General features: G+C 33.6%; 1 protein-coding gene across 1 annotated transcript in view; it reads left to right on the top strand.

The window, feature by feature from the left end:
* FSTL5 (follistatin like 5) overlaps positions 1-23,165 on the top strand; it is a 774,595-nt gene that overhangs the window by 693,314 nt on the left and 58,116 nt on the right. Inside the window, 2 exon segments of the mRNA XM_030312812.1 lie at positions 3,134-3,283; positions 20,345-20,452. Of these exon segments, the coding sequence (XP_030168672.1) occupies positions 3,134-3,283; positions 20,345-20,452 (258 nt within the window).

A 23,165-nucleotide genomic window follows, 5' to 3' on the forward strand; every position in this document is an offset into this window, starting at 1 on the left:
GGATGAGAGGAGGGGATAATGACAGACACTTGCTGAGTTGGATGCAAGGAAAATGGAGGTGCTTATGACAAATAACATTTGTCCTTGCCGTAAATAATGGATGGCATGTCGAGAGGGGGTGTATGAGGAAGAAGAGGAAGGAGAGGTGGGAATTTAGAAATTTGAGGAAAATGTGTTTTTAATAGAGAGTCAATACAATAAATAAAAATGGCAAAGTATAGAAAACAAATGCATATATCCATCTATTTGACCTACTTATGTTTAGAAGTCAGGTATCATCAACACTGTTTTAATTGTTAAATCCAAACTTTCATCATTGCTAGAAACATGTCTTGTTTGCCTTTAAAGTTTTGGAAGAGAATAATGCATAGACAGGAATTGTGTATTATTAAATGTCAAAATGACCCAAAGGGAAATAGATAAGTTCTAATTATGAATTATGAATTGTCTTTTTATTATTGATGCTCATCCTTATTAGTTCTAATATCTTATTAATTCCTTTTACTCTAAATGGTGGTATACGTTTCTATAAAAAGTGATTTAATTAAACTTCTCAATGTAATTCCTGACAATTTCCCTAATCCGTATGTATTATCTTAATTTTATTTTGCATCTTTGTTTTTTTTTTTTGAGGTTTTTTTTTACCTCATTAAATGCCTAAGGCATGTGAAAAAAACATTCCTCTAAAATTCCTATCCCCAGAAATAAATATTAATCTATGTGATCTGAAAAAATAAGAGTGTCGTTGCAAAATGGGACCTAATAGACTCTCATCAGAAATAATGGCATAAAGTGAAGCAAGGAAAACTCAGGGTGGCTGTCAGGAAACTTTTAATGGCTTTGTAAAAATGATTGCGAGGCTGGTCAGGGACATCTTATGGGGACAGCATACAAATAGGAAATAATTCCCAGCAGAGCAGTTTATTTTACTGTTGAATAGTTCTGTAGAAAACAAAGGGGTGGAAATTGCTCCTGGTTCAGCAGTTGTTCCGCTAACAGTGATGTGTCAGGTCACTCACACTTCCTATTATTCTGGCAGATTTTCTTGGTAGCTTTTACACAACAGCAAAGAATTTGTAAACAATTTCCCAAATTCAGAGCCTATCATCAATCTTAGATCCCACTTTCTTCCCACATCTTCATGCTTCTCAAGTACTTACTTTATATAGTGCTTGATTCTCACAAAATAGGTTCCTGTCAAAGATATTTAATATGCTTCTGAAGAAGCATGTTTGGCATAGAAAATAATGTTTCTATTCAAATTCATTTGATGAATGAAACTATAGTGGGCATGTGCTGAGGACAGATTTCTGCCTTCAGGTTTGTGATGCCCACTTAAGGGTGTCATGGACATGATTCAGGATGAACCCACTGGTAATCATTTTAGAATGACTGAAGTATATTCTATATAATGAAGTTAATTTCATACCTCCAGAACTACCAGAAGCATATATAGGATTTTTTTTTTTTAGGTTATGTTCTGCAAGCCTGGAACAACCTGTATTGGTTTTGTTTGTTTGTTTTTACTTTTTATTTTATTTTTTAAAATCACTCTCATTATATATTCTTGGTGATTTGGCCATACCTGGAAACTTCTGGACTGAATCTTAAAGCTTCTGGATTGAATCTTAAAATCTTAAAAACTAGATCTTAAAATCTAGTGGAACTGCCAGATCCTCCCGCAATCAGATCTGAAGTTCTCTAAAGAACAAAAACAGCAGACCACATATTGACCTTCTCATTCCACAGTGCTAAAGTTTTTACATTATTTTCTATATGTTATGCAGATAGAAAATCAACCTACTATGTGCTGCCTCAAAAGGATTATATTATTGTGGTATTCATTTTAATTACTAAATGTCACATGTGGTTTATTTCCTGTCAGTATTATCTTTAAATGAAAAGAAATGCTTAGTGGTGATCAGGAAAACCTTATTAATTTTATTTCATGATTATTAAATACAAATGGTAAATGAAATGTATGATGAAAAAAATTCATTTGAATCAGGGAAGAAGGAGAGTATTCTAGTTTACCTTAAGAGTTACTAACTGGAGTATACAAATCAATAAATTAGACATCAGTAGTCAATGATCATACCAAAATCATAAAACAAATGAAATGCTATAAAGAGTGTTTATCATTACATCATTATCATTATATAAATAAATATCATTACACATACATTTTGTGTATAGCTCAACAAATCTCTTCTTAGCAGTTTTCTAACTGTAGGTAAATTGAGAAAATTACAAACCAAAAAGACCAGTGAATAAAAGAAAAACCTTAAACAAAAATAATGAGCTAAATGACTTTTCTTCCATTTGTGATGTGTCTGCCAGCACTGATCACCAGGGCTTATGTATCCCTTCAACATGCATTTATTGACAAAATTCAGGAAAGGAGGAAATAGAAGGCATTGTTAACCTCATTTATGGGCATTTAGCACAAGCAATATAATATTCAACCAGAAAGAAGTTGTAGGGTGAAGGGGCAGACAGAATAAAAAGGCTTGGGCAGATTAAAAGATTTTGTAAAATTTGACCTTGATACCAAATTGGAAAATAAAATATAAAATAAGCATTCTGAATACTTGTTATAATTTTTCTAAGACTCTGATTCTCCATGAATTAGAATTGGAAAACTTTCAATCATTTCCAGTGGATTTGGACGCTTTTGAAAAGACCATAGAGATGCCATGGGGGCAGCCACAGATGCTGTGATAACCTCTAACTATACTTTGGTGTGGCATTTAATGTCTGGTAAAGAAGCTTAGGAGTGGGAGACTTGAGAGAAAACATTGAATTTATTATCTATATCTGAAGTTACTGAGTTATGAATTAGGTAGTAACAAATGAAAGGCCAATGTCCTATTAGAAATAAGTAATTAAGGGCTTGATGAAATTTATATTAGAGAGTTATTCACATTGATTTATTTATACATTTAATGAGCTTAAATGTGCACTATGTATTGTTTTATTTGATTTAACAGACAACTTTATCTCTCTGTGTATGTATATATTTAACATTTGATGTTGAAAGTAGTAAAGCATCAAATATTAATTTTGCTCCTAATATGTCATACCCATGTTATAATTTAAAATATTCATTTTTCCACTATTTTCTAAATTATAGGATGAAGTATGTCCCAAAGCTGAAGGAGATGAAATTCAGAGGTGTGTGTGGGCCTCAGCTGTTAATGTCAAAGACAAGTTCATTTATGTTGCACAGCCAACTTTGGACAGAGTCCTTATCGTTGATGTGCAGTCCCAAAAAGTTGTTCAGGTATGCATGATCCCTGCTTTTTAAGGTGATCTTTAAAAAAAAATGTCCTTTTATGTAATTCTTCACCAGGTAACTTGTACATTGCCATTTGATTGTCTTTGGTAACTTGTTTCATTAATTGGATAACTGGGAACTGTATGCATTTTCTGCAAAGTCTCCTCTCATTCTGCTGCTTGAACTTAATGAATTTAGAAAATAATTAATTTTTCTTATTTTCAGAAATTTGATTCCATAAACACATCATAATACTAACATGACTAGTTCCACAAAAATGAACCTAAGAATTGCTTATTCTGTTTAGAGCAAGAAGAATTCAAATCAGAGGCTAATTAAGGTATTCCTAGTTACTATTCCAGAAACACTATTATCTCTTTATTTTATTCTTAACAAAAGCCAAAATAATAGTAGACTTTATTAGATGATAGTAGTGTAGTAGGTTTTAGTATAGTAGTAAAACAAGTCAATAGGTGCATAGGTCAATGACAGAGAAAAAAAATCCTAATAAAAATTATCATGATCATGGTTACAAAAAAAACATTCTGGTTTGAGTCCCCAAACGTTTCATGCTCTGCTCCATCCAAAGCTGTTGAACCTAGGCAATCTGTTTGTACTCCACTGCACAACAGCAAACCGGTGGTACTGGATTTGCTTCTAGGTAGTTTGGTTCCAGTGACAGGGCCCTTGACTCATGATCTATTGCTTGACAGCTCAGAGGAAACAAACTTAAAACAGTTTTATTAGGTATATCTAATAACGGATTAATAATTATACATATCTCATAAAGTTATATTTAGAATTAACTCAACTGGGCAGCCTGGGTGGCTGGCTAATGTCATGATATCACAGTTTGTGAATTCAAGCCCAGCGTCGGGCTCTGTGCTGACAGCTCAGAGCCTGGGGCCTGCTTTGGATTCTGTGTCTCCCTCTCTCTCTGGCCCTCCCTGGTCCTGCTTTGTCTTTCTGCCTCTCAGAAATAAATAAACATTAAAAAAATAAAAAAAAATAAATAAAAGAATTAACTCAATTAATGCATATAAAGTATTTATAGCAGATCTTGGCATATAGAAGTGTTTTATACCTGTTCATTATCGAAGTTTCTGAGAGACACTGTAGCCTAACCATTCCTTATATTTAAAGACTTTTTTTTGCATCGATATTGGTTTGAAATTGAATATTGAAGTAGCTAGTAGTCCCTCTAATGATTCCTGACTAGAACCACAAAAAGTGGTAATAAGTCCAAAGTTAGGGCTTTTCGTTCTAAGAATCCTTAAGAGCTTCACATGAATTTATCTAATCACCCACCCACCCATCATCCATCCATCCATTCATGCTGTACATATTGATTGCCTACTATGAGATATTTTTGGTATTACAAGTAAAAGAATGAAAAGTGTTTCTATTGAAAAACTCTGGTTAGGGTTACAAATTTACAGTGGACAATTAGTATAATGGTTTAATTTCTAATAAGATAATGACTGGTATAATCATGAGAAAAAGGATGCATAACTGTTCTGGTAGAAAACCTATCTAAGGCCTCCAGAGTTACATGATTCTCATATATATAACCAATCAAATGGTTCAGTACCTATTATGAGAATATATATCTTTCTGTATATTTCACCGCTTATGCTTCTGTCTTTGAGACTGCTGGATTTTGAGCAGGTTCATTTTATCTTGATTTCAGCTGTAACAGAGGCCATCAAATTATAGGCATTCAGTATGGGATTATTTACATTCTAAAGCTAGCAGGTTAATGGGGGCACCTGGGTGGCTCAGTCTGTTAAGCCTCCAGCCTCAGCTCAGGTCATGATCTCAAAGCTTGTGAGTCCGAGCCCCACATCGGGCTCTGTGCTGACAGCTTGGAGCCTGGAGCCTGCTTTGGATTCTGTATCTCCCTCTCTTTCTGTCCCTCCCCGGCTCACGTCCTGTCTCTCTCAAATAAATAAATGTTAAAAAAAAATTAAAGCTAGCAGGTTAAAATTAGAAGTATGTTTCAGAAATAATCAAACTGGTCTTTAAATTCAGTCTTCCAACTATAAACCTACACTGACTAAATATGTATTACCTACTAGATCCTCAAAAGTGAGAAAAGCTAACATCACTTATCTTCATATAATCACTATCTTCAGACAGCAATGTAAAATTTTAAATTAATAGAAAATATTGATAATGAAATGTTAATGCAATGGTAAAAGTCACATAAATTATATTATTTTTCATAGTGCCTATAATTACAATGAAATATGAGAATGTAAAAGATACTATATAATACTGAATTATTAAAAATAATATTATGATATATCATGATTGTGGAGATTTTTCAGACAAGAATCTAACATTTACGTTTTTATAGGTTAGACAATTGGGCCCCATCCAAATGAGTCCTCCTTATGATCTTGTTACTAAAATAATAATACTTTATTACTCCTTTTGCTCATTATTCAAAGATAATCATTATGTGTATTTCTGCCACCATAAATAAGTATTGACTGATTTTGAATATGACATAAGTGGAAATATATAGTTCCATTATTTGTATCTGGCTACTTTGCTGTACATTATAATCATAAGATTTCATTTAAACATAGCTGTAGTGTGATTCTTTTTTTGCTGTAGGGACATTGATTATAGTTAATTATCATTGTTTGTCGATTCTGCATTTGAAACTTCACCAAATTCATTTAGAACCAAAAAATCAATGCTCATGGTGCTTTTGTGGTCATTCAGGGACATGCACAGAGTGGTGAAAAATTTGTCACCCAACATATATATTTCTAGCAAAGATTGAACTTGAAGAGACTCTGCCTTCTTGTTTCAGCTTTTATACTGTAAACAAGTCTTCTTTCCATGGTCTATTTAGTACCATGTGTTTTGCATTTTTGTGGTTTTGTGGGCAATTTTCCACTTAAAATGACTCCTAAGCATAGTGTTGAAATGCCAGTGTAAGAAGGCTGTGATGTGCCCAATGGTAAGCTTCATTTAGCCATAAGTTGTAGTACACTTTGGCCATGAGTTCAATGTTAATTAATAAACAATATATATTAAGTAAAGCATCTGAACAGAAACACACATGAAATAAATTTAAGTATTGATTAGTTGATGAAAACCTTTTGACCAGAGGCCCTTAGGAATTGAAGTATGTATTTCCCCTAGGAACAATGGGTTATTATTCAGAAATTCAGTGTTTATGGTAACTTTATAGAAACAATTACCAATAATAATGAAATCAAATGCATCTTAATATACCAGACATTATTTATCCATTAACAGTAGAAAGCATAAATTACAGAAGGAGATTCCAGAAAGGAGGTAATATTTTTCAAAATGGGAGTGAAAAAAAGAAAAAAAAGAGGAAACAGTATTTAGGTCAAAATGAGTGATAATAACTGAGCATTTACTATACTATAGTAAAGAATATTTTATATATATGTGTACACATATACACTGCATATTTATTTTATAATTTATAAAATAAAATATAGTAAGCCTTCAGATTTAGAAAGGACAATGAAATCTAAATGGAAAAAAAAATAAATATCAAAGAAGAATCTTAAAATGGCAGATGAATTACTATGAGAACAGCAGCAATTTTCTCAATAGCAATAATGGACACCAAATGAAATAGAAACATTATTAAAGGGCTTAGTGGAAATAAAATATATTCTAATATTATAATATGATCAGGGAAAAATAATTTTGAAACCAGAGCATTATTTATTGTGTCAGAGACACAAAAACAGATATTATCACCAAGATAAACTGAAATAGAACTGAAACTGAAACTGTTTGCTTCAGGAATAAGGAAAATTAACGGATCAGTAAGTTTGATATGATAGTGAGCAAGCAATTTGGTAAATATGTGATATATTAAAATACTAACTTTCAGTAATAATTAGGATATCCTCTTAGTTTAAGATTGAAATGTTTAGGGGCACCTGGTTGGCTCAGTCAGTTAAGCATCTGACTCAGCTCAGGTCATGATCTCATGGTCTCTGAGTTTGAGCCCCAAGTCATCCAGCTCTGTGCTGACAACTCAGAGCCTGCTTTGATTTCTGTGTCTCACTCTCTGTCTGCCCCTCCCCCACTCACACTCTGTCTCTCTCTGTCTCTCAAAAATAAATTAAAACGTTAAGGAAAAAATTTTTGAAAAAAAAAAGATTGAAATGTTTAAAAGAGTGAAAACACAAGACAAAAACAGTGATATGAGTGTTTAAGTACCGTACATAATACGTAAACAGGGAAAGGGATGATTTGTTTGCAATATTTTAAGATTTTTTGTATTATTTTGGAATGGGAATAATAACTAATTATCCATACATATATTAAGTATGCTTATTAATGTTACAAGAACTTATCTTTCAATATTGTGTCTGTCTATTAAAAAATAAAAGGCAATGAGAAACTTACAAATAAATACACTGGGAGAAAAAATAAATAAGAAAGACAAATAATAAGGATGGAAAATCCCAAATAAATAGAAACAAGTTTAAACAAAATGATAGGATAAAACTGAATACATTTATTTTTTGAGGAACTTTCATACTGTTTTCTACAGTGCACAAGAGTTCCTTTTTCTCCCCATTCTCTTCAATACTCATTGTTTCTTGCTTTCTTGATTTTAGCCATTCTAAGGTGATATCTTAGAAAATATTATGTAGATTCCTCAAAAAATTAAAAAATAGAAATATCATATGATCCAATAATTCCACTATTGGGTATTTCCCCAGGAAATATGAAAACACTAACTCAAAAAGATATACTCCTATGTTTATTGCAGCATTTTTTACAATAACAAAGGCATGGAAGCAACCTAAGTGTCCATTGATAGGAATGGATAAGGTAAATGTGATACACAATGTAATATTACACAGCCATAAGAAAGGATGATATCATGTCATTTGAGACAACATGGATGGACCTAGAGGGTATTATCCTAAGTGAAATAAGTCAGACTGTGAAAGACAAATATACTATATGTGTTCACTCATACGTGGCATCTAAAAAAAAAAATAAACAAACAAAATGCAGAATCATACTATAAATATAGAGAACAGACTGATAATAGCCAGAGAGGTGGAGGGTGGAGGATTGGGCAAAGTACATGAAGGGGAGAGGGAGATACGGTCTTCCAGTTATAGAATGAGCGAGTCATAGGGATAAAATACAGAGCAGAAGGGATACAGTCAGTGATACTGGAATAGCAATGCAATGGGACTATATTTACAGTAGCTATATTTATAGTAAACATAGCATAATGTATAAACTTGTAAAATAACTAAGCTGAAACTTAGTGTAATAATGTGTGTCAGCTATACTCACGTATTAAAAAATAATAAAATAAATAGAAATTAAAAAAAATATGTTCACAATAACAATAACTGAGGATGGACTAATGTAACTCAATGAAAAACAAAAAAGAGACCTGTCAGCTTGAATAATGAAAGCCTAGCCATATGCACATTATGAGATAAGAGATAAAAGAAAAATTGACTTGTAAGGACAGTGCAGATGATGCAGGAAGTATGCTAAAAAAAATCAAAAAAGCTCATATAGGTATATTGACATCAGATTTTAAAGGAACTTTAAGGCAACAAAGTATTAAGTTAAAGAAAGTTACTTGATAATGATAAAAGGTTTACTTTATTAAGAAAATGTAAGACTAAAAACATACATGATTGCTTACAATTTTGTAAAGTGATTATTGCCATACTACTAGTAGAGATGGACATATGATCAAAGTGAGAAGAATTTGATAAATCTATACTTGACCAATCAACAAAATCAACACTATATGTGAATTGAACAACAGTATTACTATGCTTGAACAGATGTATGTGTTGGGCTTTGCATCCGGCAATGATTAATATATACATCATCACTAAACATTTTATTATATCTTTGTCCATTAGGGCCATTACAACAGCATACAACAGACTGTGTAGATTATAAACAATAGAAGTTTATTTCTCACAGTTCTGACTCTGGAAAGTCCAAGATTAAGGTGTCAGCATGGTTGTGATCTGGTGAGGATTTTCTTGCTGGTTCATTATTAGTGCCATCTCATTGTGTCCTCGCATGGTAGAAGGGGCGAGGAATCTCTGTAGGATCTTTCTTTAAAAACACTAATTCCATAATCTCCATGCTCATGACCTAATCACTCCCCAAAGGCCCACTTCCTGATACTATCATCTTTGAGAGTTAAGATTTTAACATATGCATTCTGAGGGAGAAACAAACAGACCATAGCATTTAGTGAAAATGACCACATGGTAGGCTACACATTAAGTCTCAAGAAATAGAAATGAAATTATTTCATACTGATTTTCTGACACAATGTTAAGCTATTAACAGTACCAAAGTAAATTTAAAATATTAATATCAATATCAAGTAATATTGATAACCATAAATAAAAATGTTGAATCCAAGTAAGACTATGATTTGAGGTTATTTTTTTCCTTAATTAAAAAAATTAATGATAGCTAAAAATAAAACATTTAACCAGATAGTTTTAGAATTTAGCTAAAGAAAATCAGAATAATCTTTATGAAAGAAGGAAAATATAAAGACAAATATATACAGTAAAACCTTGGTTTGCGAGCATAATTTGTTCTGGAAACATGTTTGTAATCCAAAGCACTTGTATATCAAAGCGAATTTCAAGAATCATCAGCTCACTTGTGATCATGTGATTTTTGGTGTCATGTACTACTTGTATTGCAAGACATAATTAGCTTATCAAGTTAAAATTTATAAGAAATGTTTGCTAATCTTGCAGAACACTCACAGAACAAGTTACTGGCAATCCAAGCTTTTCCTGTATATATAAATACACAAAGGAATTAATGTATAAAAGACAAAAATTGATTTATTAAAAAAAAGACTAAGTAAAAGTAAACTCTGGGAATTTTGGCAAAAAATAAGGACAAAAGTCACGATTAACACTATTAGAGTTGAATAAAAGAATATATAACCACAATCCTAGCAGAGAATAGAAGAAACTAAGAAAGTATTAAAGTAGTAAATTCTAAAAACAATGTGGGAAGGAACAAATTAAAGGGAAAATATGTTAGAAACATGTAACCCAAGAAAGAATAAAAAGGAATATTAATTTAAGGGCTTTAAAACAAAACAACACAAAATATTCTGTCCCAACTGGGTTTAGAGGTGAAAGTTGACTTGGTGGCTGGCTTCCTGTTTTATCTACTCTTCCTCCTCTGGGGATAGTCTCTGTATATTCTCATACTTTCTACTATCAAAGACATATCTTAACCTTCTCTTGATGCATTTTGCCCCACACACCATTTATCAGCCTTATTGCCTCACTTTCTACAGCTGCCTTCTATTTGGAGAACAGTAGGAACCAAGAAAAACGTACCAGATATGTTCCTATTGTAGGAAAAAAATGTAAGAACTTAATATTTGGAGCAAAAAGGCTGAGGCAGTAGAGTGTCATGTGGTTTCCCACACAATTCTGGCAAGTTGTATGATGAAGTTGAATGTTGCCTTTCCATCAATAAAAAAAAATGGTTTTGAATTATAGGGGCTACCGAATACCTCACTGGAAAGAAGGAGCATGAAGTAGCAAGTGTAATGATTTGGGTCATTCTGCAACAATCTGTTCTATAGAAATTTAGACATCACTGTAGTTTTAAAATGAAAATTTCCGGGGCGCCTGGGTGGCGCAGTCGGTTAAGCGTCCGACTTCAGCCAGGTCACGATCTCGCGGTCTGTGAGTTCGAGCCCCGCGTCGGGCTCTGGGCTGATGGCTCAGAGCCTGGAGCCTGTTTCCGATTCTGTGTCTCCCTCTCTCTCTGCCCCTCCCCCGTTCATGCTCTGTCTCTCTCTGTCCCAAGAATAAATAAATGTTGAAAAAAAAATTTAAAATGAAAATTTCCATACTGAGTACACTCAGTCTAGTATTTTTTTTTTAATTTTTTTTTTTCAACGTTTATTTATTTTTGGGACAGAGAGAGACAGAGCATGAATGGGCGAGGGGCAGAGAGAGAGGGAGACACAGAATCGGAAACAGGCTCCAGGCTCCGAGCCATCAGCCCAGAGCCCGACGCGGGGCTCGAACTCACGGACCGCGAGATCGTGACCTGGCTGAAGTTGGACGCTTAACCGACTGTGCCACCCAGGCGCCCCAAGTATTCTTTCTGATAGAAATACTACTTACTGAAACCTAAGGTTGACTGGTTGACTGTAAATATCAACTTAAAATTTTAGATATATACATAAAAGATTGTTTTCCTTTTAAATATAGAAGTTAGAATCTTCTTTTTTTTAATTTAATTTTGTTTATTTTGAGAGAGAGAGCATAAGCTGGGGAGGGACAGGGAGGGGGAGAAGGAGAAAGAGAGAGAGAGGGAGAGAGAGGGAGAGAGAGAGAGAGAGAGAGAGAGAGAGAGAGAGAGAATTCCAATAGGCCCCTTACTGTCAGCACAGAGCCCGAGGTGGAGCTCTATCCCACAAAACATGAGATCATGACCTGAGAAAAATCAAGAGTCGGATGCTTGACTGAGCCACCCAGGGGCCCCAAAAGTTAGAATTTCCAATTTTTTAATTTGTCTAAGCTCTTTTGTTTCAAAACCATGTATAAATTCAGCCTGTGAACTCTTTAGATAATGAGTTCCATACGTCTACTACCTGCTGGGTGAAAGAACACATCCTTATATTTGTCTCAACAATACCTTACAGTATGTAAATTTTAGTCTTCAAAAGTACATGCTTAAAGGTGAATTATAAATATCCTAGTGGTTCTATTTTTGTACTTGAAACACTTCATCTCTTAGAATTATAAATTCCCTCAAGGTTTTCCCAATTTGAAAACAACATGATAGATCTCACAAACTTCAATATTGAACCCTCTGTTTTATAAATTAATAACCCAAGTAGTTCAAGTTTTAAAACTACTTAAGGAAAAAAAAAAACATTTCTAGCTACTTGAAAGACTAAATTAAAAAAAAAACTTTATGACTTAAAGCTGTATTTATATCCAAATACAGGGCACACTCAAAGTCAACTGCAAAGCACAAAGTTAATTTTATAAAAAGTAAAGCATCCCTTTCTCATTCTGACCACTTTTCTCAACTGAGCCTAGATTTGAAGTCAGTCTTTTTTACATCCAAGTAAAGTTATACTTCCTGATTGAGTGCTGTAGCTGTTTATTTCTTTCTTTCAAACCTGAGTATATTATACAGCTAAGAATATTAATTATAACAGAAAGTTAGTTCATCTTCTCCCAAACATGATAAAAAATACCATAGAATTTTCCATAGTGTGGATATATAAATGGAACAGTGAATTCCCAAATCAATCTTAAAAAAAAGAAAAGAGAAGAAAAATAACACTACTCTTATTTAAGTTTAATCTTTCGAGCTTTCTTTTTCAATCTAATTAAAGTAGATCCCTAGTGTTTTACACTGACCTTATCTAAGAAATCATATTTCTGACTTTTACTTTTGCCTGAAAACACCTGCAAAAGACTGTGTGGATTGGTATTAAATGTGTATTTTAGGATTAAAAATCTAAACATTTTGAGCAGGTTTGTTACATTTTATTATTAAAATGACAAATATTTTCTTGACAACGTAAGATTTTATAAAATCCATGATAAAATATTATCATTGGAGTCTATTTGTTTTCAGTGGATGCAACAGTATCATTTGTATCAACAGCTTAAAAAGTAAAAGGTCACAATTTTTTAATGGAGTCTATAACGTTGGTGTTGCTTTAAACATCAAATGTGTTTTTATAAGAACACATGAAATTTTTATAAGAGTGGCATACAGGTGATATTTGGCTGTAAAAGAGATTGACTAGTAACCAACTGACCTCATTTTGTCTTCTGTGGAGCAAAATCAGGTTTTGCTTGGATGCAAAAGTGGCTTGTGACACCTCGGGAGTATTCTTAAGTGTCATCAACAGTCTCCTCTAGCCATTAGCACATTATCTTGAGAATCGACATCATTAGTTTAAATTAGGTTCACTTAATTAGCCAGCTGCTACTCTCCTTGTCAGACTGATAAACAAGCTGTGCTTCACTGTTCCTGCATGTCAAGACTCAACCCCAAGTTTTGTGTATCTTCGTTGCTATTATCAGTATTTCACCCTTACAAAATAAGCCATCTTTATAGAAGTTGACGCAACTGGCCATGACCAGTATAGCAAGTATTTTAATTTTTTAATGTTTATTTATTTTTGAGAGAGACAGCGAGACTCAGTGCGAGGAGGGGAGGGGCAGAGAGAGGGAGACACAGAGTCTGAAGCAGGCTCCAGGATCTGAGCTGTTAGCACAGAGCTCTTCGTGGGTCTTGAACTCATGAACCATGAGATCATGACCTGAGCTGAAGTCGGATGCTTAACTGACTGAGCCACCTAGACGCCCAATATAGCATGTATTTTAGATTTTTTATATTTGCCTCACCCCCTCAAGAAATACTGATAAATTTGTATAACGGTAGGTATGTTGGAATTATGAAGGAGTTAAGGTTTGTAGATTGACATAGAGAAAAAACAAAACAAAACCTTATAGTGTAAGTAAATTATATCCTTAAACAATGTTTTAAAATATTAAAGAAAAAAAAATTATCAATATCTTTATAAAGGTACAAATAAAACCTTTTTATTATTACATTATATAGTATATTTTAAGAAAGTAATAGGATACTGGGGCGCCTGGGTGGCTCAGTTGGTTGAGCGTCCAACTTCGGCTCAGGTCATGATTTCACGGCTTGTGGGTTTGAGCCCCCACATTGGGCTCTGTGCTGACAGCTCTAAGCCTGGAACCTGCTTCGGATTCTGTGTCTCCCTCTCTCTCTGCCCCTAACCCACTGGCATTCTGTCTCTGTCTCTCTCAAAAATAAATAAACATTATAAAAGAAAAGAAAAGAAAGAAAGTAATAGGGTAAGAAGTTAATTGAACATAATATAACACTCTGAAAACGGTACTTATATGGAAAATTAAGAAATATGGATTGTCAGACCTGAATACCTAGATCACTACTATTAATTAGTTATGGTAACAATATATTGTAATTTTTAAGATATTTCTGACAATGAAAATTTTTGGAAGTAGGATTATGGTTTAATTATCTGAATATCACCAGGCCAAGCAAAGGATACTGTGTGCAGAAAATCATCGTGTTTATTATATGGGAGAAAAATTTCCAATCTGCAGTATCAGAACCTTTAATTTAAACAAAGTCTTATGCAGGGCACCTGGGTGGCTCATCTGGTTATGTGTCTGACTTTGGCTCAGGTCATGATTTCTTGGTTCTTGGGTCTGAGCCCTCATCAGGCTATATGCTGACAGCTCAGAGCCTGGAGCGTGCTTCAGATTCTGTGTCTCCCTCTCTCTCTGCCCCTCCCTTGCTCATGCTCTGCCTCTCCCTGTCTCTCAAAAGTAAACAGTAAAAAATTTTTTAAACAAAGTCTCATGGAATCATTCAATAGATCTAAACTGCTTCCCTTTGTTCTATTATGGTCAGGATTTCAATAACCTGCTACAAATAAAAATCTCATTTCCATAGGCTTCTCCAGGCAAAGTTTGAAAGCAATTTTCCTAGTAAAATAATATCAGTAATTAAAACAAATTTATACAAAGTAATAAATGAGCATTCTATATAGATTAGCTGTGAGGTGAAAGATGAATACATACACACTTTTTTTTTCCAATCACATATTCTTGAACATTTGTTATTCAACTTATATCATTTTTTTTTCTTGGTAAATGGTTAGTAGCTGCAGAAAAAAAAAAAAAACCTATATACACCAATGGTCTCCAAAGTGGAGTGGGTGCAGCATAAAGGAATGAAAATGACAAATTGTGAGAAGGAGATACTAGGATGTCTTTTTTCTTAAAAAAATATTACATTTTATAAACATTTAATATACGGAACAATGTGGGAAGCTTGAATTCATCTGTATTTTGAATAGTGATGTAATGCACACTAAACATGACGGCATTTGGAGAGGAATGTGGGAGCTTTACAATAAGGAGGGATCAATAGTGGTACTTTAGTTCATTTTTATCTGTACAAAGGGGATAATGATACTGCATACCTCATCACAAAGACTGTTACGAAGATTAAAAGAAACTGTATTTGTAAAACATTTTTAAAAACCTTGTTTATAATAAGCATAACACAAAGTATAATTGTCTTTCTTAAAAAAAATAATAATGATAGTAATAAGTTTTGGAATGTTCCTTAATTTTGCAATTTTGTTTCCCCAATTAAGTAGATTTAGAGGTCCATTAATTGTATGTTGAGTACTGCTATTTACAAGGTATTGTTCTAAGTGCATAGGTGATATTATTGACTTACACAAACACAAACAATCTGCTTTCTAGCAACCTAGAACCCATTGGATGAAAACAGAAATGAAAGATGGGAATATTAAAATGTAAATTGCATAATGTATGCTGAGGTAGTAAGTCCTTTAGAAAAGGTAAAATGGTAGTGCAAGGCCACGTGGGATTGGGCAAGCTAAGGATGAGGGGATGTGCACAAAGTGAAGGCTGCTAACAGTATTAAGCAGGGTGGTCAGACTGGCCTCCCTGAGAAGGCGAGTTCTGAACAAAGGAGGTGTTGAGGAAGCAGACACTGGGCTATCTGAGGATAAGTTCAGGGGAAAAGTCCTCCAAAAGACAGACATGTGGAGAGCATGTTGGATGAATGGCAGGAGGCCAAGAGCACCTTGATTGGAGGAGTAGGTGAAGGAGTCAGAGAAAGAAGAGGGAAGTAGCAGGTCAGCTAGGGCCTGGTAGTCATTCGAAGAACTTTTGGCTTTACTCTGAGGGAAAGGAAAAGATACTGTGGTGTTTAGAGCAGATTATTGTCAAGATCTGTCTAATGCTTACAAAACAAACAAACAAACCAAAGCATCCTGACAAATCTGTTGAGAAAGTTGGTGAGTATAAAGTTAGATGTTAGAAACCATGTGATGAGGGTCAAGAGGATAGAGTCTATGTTCTTGTCAGTAGCAGGGGAGATGCTTCAGAGATCAGTATTTAAAAGGCAGATGGAATCCTCTTCCAGAGAATGAGAGGCATGGGAGAGAGAGGGCAGAAAAGGATAACAGAAAATTTACAATCCTTTTCATAAAATGTGGAGAAACATTTAAACTATTTTATAACACCGAAGTTTACAGGTTTAATTATGGAAGAAAAAAATTAAGTACCATATATAGTGTCTTTCTCTTTTATAAAGGCTAATGGTCTAAACTTAACATTTAAAGTAATTTCCAGAGTATACAAGCAGGTATTTTGTGAAATACAATACAATACATGCAATTTAGTCCTTTCAAAAGTTGACAATATAAGTAAGAAAAATAACAATTTTTTGGCTGAAAATTGGGTATGGCAAGATTAGCCTGAAGATGGTTGTTTGGAAATATTTCTGTCATTGTTACATGAATTTGTTACTGAAAACCATGTAAATGTTCCCTCTGTGAAATGTGTTATATCTGCACACTTGAAATGTTGTAAACATATTTTTATCTCCTAGAGTTAAACATTTTCCAAATAAAGTATGTCAGATGTACTTTTCTTCATTCTGATCCACATATCTTTTTTAGTTCTGGTGAGCTTTTATAACCAAATCCCAAAATAAATTGAAGAGAATTGAATACCAAAACTTTGAAATCCTGAAAGGCAAAATGTTCAAAAAATTGGAAGAGCATTGAGCAGATATTTTTCTAACTCTGAAGCTGTTTTGAAAATTGATTGATATTTTTCTCCTTCAAATATGTATAGCTTAATTTACTTGAAGGCAATTATTCATGGACTGCTTTTTGACGTCTCCTGAAATATATTCTCCTAAGCCTCTGTCTTCCCGTATAAAATAGTCTCTGTCTTCCCATTTATAAAAATATTCATACTTAAAAGCTCAATCAAAGTATCACCTCATGCCCCTGTCCTTCATCCTTCTTTTTACTCCTTCCCCTGAGCTTTCATGGCATTTGGTTCTTATTTTTATTTTTTGCCACATCTAGTTATTTTAAGTTCTTTCATCCTCTTGTCTACAAATTCTTTCAGGACAAAGACTGTGTTTATTTACTTTCTCTTCCAGGTCTCAGATTCTTCATTTGCTAAATAAGGGTACTATATCTCTAACTTTAAAATATTATGATGCTAATTGTCATGAAAATACCTCTAGTTCAGTTAGCTTTTCTGATAGTAGTAATATTTCCATGGCATACCCTAAGTACTTTATATTTACTACCTTACCAAAATATTCAGAACAACCCTTTGAAGTAGGTGTGATTATTGTCTCCATTTTATCAGAGAGGAAACTGAAACACAGAAAAGCTTAGTAACTTCCCAAGGTACTATTATTTTTCTAACTTAAGTGAGGAGGCTAAAACTTGCAGTTAGCTTCAGAATGCATGCTCATAAGCATGGGGTACTACTGCCTCTCACTGATTCTTGGCTTCGTTTGCACTGTCTATACAGATAATACTGCATGTATTTGGGTCTGTGGGTTTCCTTCCACCTTCCATAAAAGAAAAGAAAAAACAAAAATAAAAACAAAAAACAAAACCAACCAACAAACAAAAAAAAAACCCAAAGAATGTTTCCTATACATGAGGCATAAATAGAAGTGCACCATATCCACATATGCACTGTCAGGAATTAAACTATCAGTTAAGAAGGATGATCTTTCATGTGCAAGGAGGTTGCCACATTGGGGATAAACACAGACTATCAAATCTCAGCTCTTCTGATCACCTGCCAGATGACTACTGGTAAGACTGAGTCTCCATTTCTTATCCTGTTTTATGTGGATATTAACATAACCCATGGACTGAACCTTATGAGAGCTGGCAAAATGGAAATTTTCATTTAAATTGTTCCTTAATATTTAAAGTTATCTAAACATCTTTGATCTTTGTTTAACTGTGTCTTAACAGTTGAAAAACAAAGAGCCTTTTCTTAATGTTGCTTTTGTTGTTGTATTGAACTATTTTGTCTTTACATTGTAGATTATTCCATTTTAAGCTGCATGCAAAATAGGGTAACGTTATAATCACACATAGATCAAATTTTACAAATAATACAATATTACGATATGAAAAACAAAAGAATCTTATTGCTTTGTTATTAGCGTAATGATTAATGATGGCACTTTTGCTGTATATGCAATGAAATTGTCAATGAGGACATGAAGAATTTAAATGAAACATCTGGCATTCACTTGATTACAATGAACAAAATACCAGACTATTTCTTAAGTAAAAAAGCCGTTTAATTATCCCAAATAACATCAAGTCTAGAGACAGTTATTCTAGGTTCGTGTAGCAACTCAAGGTTGTTACGGAGAATTCAGTCTCCTTTCATTTATCTCTTGCCAAATCCTCCAAGTGTTGCTTGGGTTTTCCTTCTTAAGCTTATTGTTTCATGGCCTCAAAATGACTTTGGAAATTAAGGTTTACTGTTCTCATATGAGAGCATCCAAAGCAGGAAGAAAGAGAAAGTGGGGTACAGTAGCATTCTCAAAAATCATTCATCACATTAATCTTTACCATGTATAAAGGGGAATATTCTATGTGACCACTCTAGCCTCTAGAGAGGCTGGGAATCTTCGCACTTGTGAAAGGGACCCTAAATAAGTGTTGTTTTCTCCCCTTCAATATTACTGTAAACAATGCCATCCATAGTAGCATAATGTTTGATTTTTTTTTTTAATGTTCCATATGAAAACTACAAACTACCTTAATTTTTACATGTGTTTCCCATTGTAGATAAGCCTGTCTTGCTGTCTGGATTTTTTTGTGTATATGTGTTTTACAAATTAACTACTTTTGCAGTTTTAATCTTGTATTATTTCTTCTACTTGGTTTTGTGTAAAAGGGAATAAAGCTGGAATCCCAAAAAAAAAAAAAAAAAAAAAAAAGGAAAGTAGGCTTAAATCTCTGATGCTCACCAAGTGGGCTACCTTCCCTGAGAACATTGATGGCCACCTAATCCCAAAGCAACATAGTGGCTCTGTTAATCAGGAAGAAAGTGACAAGGGCACTAATACAGAAATCTTTAAATAGGTGTTTTTAGAAATTAAATAATTACTGCAGTAATCCAAGAGTATTGAGAATTTTAAATAGATAAAATGCAGAACAAGGTTTTAGAAAATAGTTACTTTGGTGAGACTAAATTGCCAACATGTTAACTAAAGCATGAACCTTCACATGTTCAACCAACAGTAGTTTACCTTTAATCCACTGAGAAGAGGATTGCATTATGAACTAAAATTGGGAAATTCTCTAGGGATATTGAACAGAGCTTTTGGAAGAAATGCTTTCTATATTGAATAAAGGTAGTTTTATTGAATACAATTTGTTTAATGCTATATGATCAGAAAAAAAATATGTAAGGAAACTACTACAGGAAATTACTTGAAAAAGGTGTTAGCTTGAAATATAAATAGCTGGAAATTAAGGTGAGTGAAATAACTTCCTGGCAGCAATTTGTTTTCTGGAAGTTTTGTTTTAAGTAATTGCTAAATATTATAAATATTAGCAGAAAAACACATTTACCACATCAATATGTTAAAATAATGCTTTTACTTCTTTCTGTAGTATTAGATTATTCATTAAGGAAACTAAATTAGGTAATCTGTCATTAGAGTTACAACCATATATCAGATTGCAGGCATTTTAGCATTATAGATGGCGAAATCCCATAACCAGCACTAGAATGAAAAAAAAAAAACTAATAGTATAAACATAGTTCTTACGTGTGTTCAACAATTGAATAAAATACACATATTAATCATTTATATATCTTGAGTTTCTAAATAGCTTCTCTACGACACACAATTTGCATAGGTAATGAAGGAACTTAAGACTACATAAAAATATGGGCAAGAAATTATTCAAAAAATATGCTTGGGTAAAGTATCATATTTCCAAATTAATCAAATGAAGGTTTAGAAAATTAGATAATTTGCAACATAAATTTTTAATCTGACATCTAAACTCTTGTGTTCTTTCATAATTTTTGGCATAGTTTTAAATGAATATTTCAGTCTGAAAACATTTTTTTCAACTCCTATTTATTACAGGCAGTAAGCACAGACCCTGTGCCAGTTAAATTACACTACGACAAATCACATGACCAGGTATGGGTGTTAAGCTGGGGTACCATGGAAAAGACTTCTCCAACATTGCAAGTAAGTACATTTCAGTATATTTGAGAAAACAATGATTTTTAAACCTTTAGATATATCACTGGATATTTATAACTATTTAGCAATGATACTCTTCCATCTGAGGACTGTACTTTAATCACATCTAGATCTGCATAGAAAAGACAGGGGGAGATAATACTCAAGTACTTGTTTGGATTGGAAAATACTGTAGGTCATACTTATCAAAGGTTAGATTTATACGCAAAAATAATAACCGATGATGACAAAACTGATGCCATTAGGAAGAAAAAAATCATAATTTACCTTTCAGCAATTACCTTCCTCCCTCCAATTTGCATGAGATTTCTTTTGTTTCCATCTCTCTTTCAAAACGTGGCATGGAGATAGAGACTAAGAGAGTTGGACAGTCTCAAGACACATCTCCAATTTTTCCAGAAAGATAGTGTTATTATCTGAGCACAGACTCGTTTCTAACTGGGGAATACATGGTAGAATCTTTGTGGAATTTGCTTACATTTTAAAGTTGTTTATACAGAACTTAGTAGAGAAAAAAATATATATTTTGACAATGTCTCTTTGGCACAGTCTTTCAATTTTTGGAGTTACAAGTTTAACAGAAAACTGAGAGGGAATGAGAAAGAACATTTGGCCCTGGAAATGTGTTTTTATCTATTTCTCAAACTGCCTTGATTATAGCACTGCTGTGAAGATTCCTCTTCTTATAAAGTCCTAAATCATTAACTTTGGCCAGTTTTCACTAAGTCTTACATGCAAATTTTTTTTGTTTTGTTGGTTTTTTTTTTTTTTTTTTTACTTTTTGTCAGTTGTCACTACCAATACTTTAAATGATTCTGAAGTATTTTTAGTTTTACAATATTTAACTTACAAGAGGCAAGTTTACTGAAATGATTTTAAAGGAACTATGAGAATGATGGTTCATTTTATATTTCACTAGAAATATGTGTCATAAGTAACATCTAACATGTAATAGTTATTCAGTTATTTGCTGTAGCAAATGAAATCACCCCAAAATTTGATGTGTTAAACAGAATTAAAGAATGACTTAATGGGGCACCTGGGTGGCTCAGTCGGTTAAGCACCCAACTCTGGCTCAGGTCATGATCTTGCAGTTTGTGGGTTTGAGCCTGCTTTGGATCCTGTGCCTCCCTCTCTCTGCCCCTCACCTGCTCATGCTCTCTTTCTCTCACTCAAAGGGAAATAAACATAAAAAATAATAATAATGACTTATTACTCATAGTTCTGTGGTGCAGCAATCTGGGCAGTTTGTGGGCATGATTAAGAAACACTCAGATGGCTGCACTCATCTGATTACAGTAGCTGGATGGTTCAAAATAGTCTCACTCCCACTTTTGTTATGTGATAGTGGTGATTAGCTGGGTGGCTTGTGTCTCTAGCATGTGCCTGCTCATCCTTTAGACTGGCATCTGGCAACATGGTGGTTCCAGGTTATAAGACAGTGGAAATTGCAAGGCTAATTAAGATCTAGGTCTTAGAATTCACATAAAGTCACTTCTACTACAGCTTATTGATCAAAGCAAGGCATACTCCTTGCCTAGATTCAAGAACATGAAGTAACAAGGCCAATCTTTTGATGGAAAGACTACAGTGTTCATTGCGGACAACTGCTTGACTGATCTATGACAATATGGTAATATCGTCTAGTTATTTGATATTTTACTCTTAAATCTTGACAAGATAAAACAGGCCAATATATATTATTTTTTAAAAAACCATTCTTATGAATTATTTTAATTCTATTACCTTAAAAATAAAATAAACACAGCTTATAAAAGTTAATTTTTTTCTTTTAAAGCAGTATATATTTTCTTTTTTTATTTATTTTTATACTTTCTCTAAAACTTATTTATTAATTTTGAGAGTGGGAGAGAAAGATAGTAAGTGGAGGAGGGCAGAGAGAAAGGGAGGACAGAGGATCCAAAGTGGGCTCTGTGCTAACAGCAGAGAGCTTGATGTGGGGCTCCAATTCATGAACCATGAGATCATGACCTGAGCCAAAGTCAGACACTTAACCAACTGAGCTAACCAGGCACCCTACAAGCTGTATATATTTTCATTCTGCTATATTCTTTAGAACTGATTTCTTCCCCTCCTTATTGGTATTTGCTACTTGGATAGATTAATCTTGCAATCCTCAGTGTTGCAATCCTTCCATAAGGCACTTTAGGCAAACTCCTTTAATATCATACAGAAAGGGGGGAAAAGGCTTTATAAAGGTGTTAAGTAACTTCCCACACATTATCCAGCCCTTAAAAAATGGGTTCTTTTTCTCTGGATGTCTAATAAAAAATATGCTAGTAAGATTTAATGATTTTTTTAAGTACTTGCTGGATGGAGGGAAAGGTAAGTTCCACACCTGAAAATATAATACAATATGTAAGAATTCAGAAGTACTATTGAAATAGTACATACCATAAGATTTATTTGCATGAAGTAAAATTTACACACATGCACATACATCTATATAAATCTGTGATAGATTAGATAGATTGATAGATAGGCTGACAGGAAACACAGAGTCTCTGGATCATAGAACAGACCATTTCTTACTCAAGGAGCATAGTTGTGTTAATTCTCCAACCCCATTCCCATGGGGTGATGCCATGAGAGATTAATATTACCCTGCCTCAGCACAGTTGCACTAACAAGAGAAGGACCCTGCAATTATGTGTCTCCAAGTTTTTTAAGACTGCTG

Source organism: Lynx canadensis, chromosome B1 (assembly GCF_007474595.2).
Source record: "Lynx canadensis isolate LIC74 chromosome B1, mLynCan4.pri.v2, whole genome shotgun sequence".
NCBI classification, from domain to species: domain Eukaryota; kingdom Metazoa; phylum Chordata; class Mammalia; order Carnivora; family Felidae; genus Lynx; species Lynx canadensis.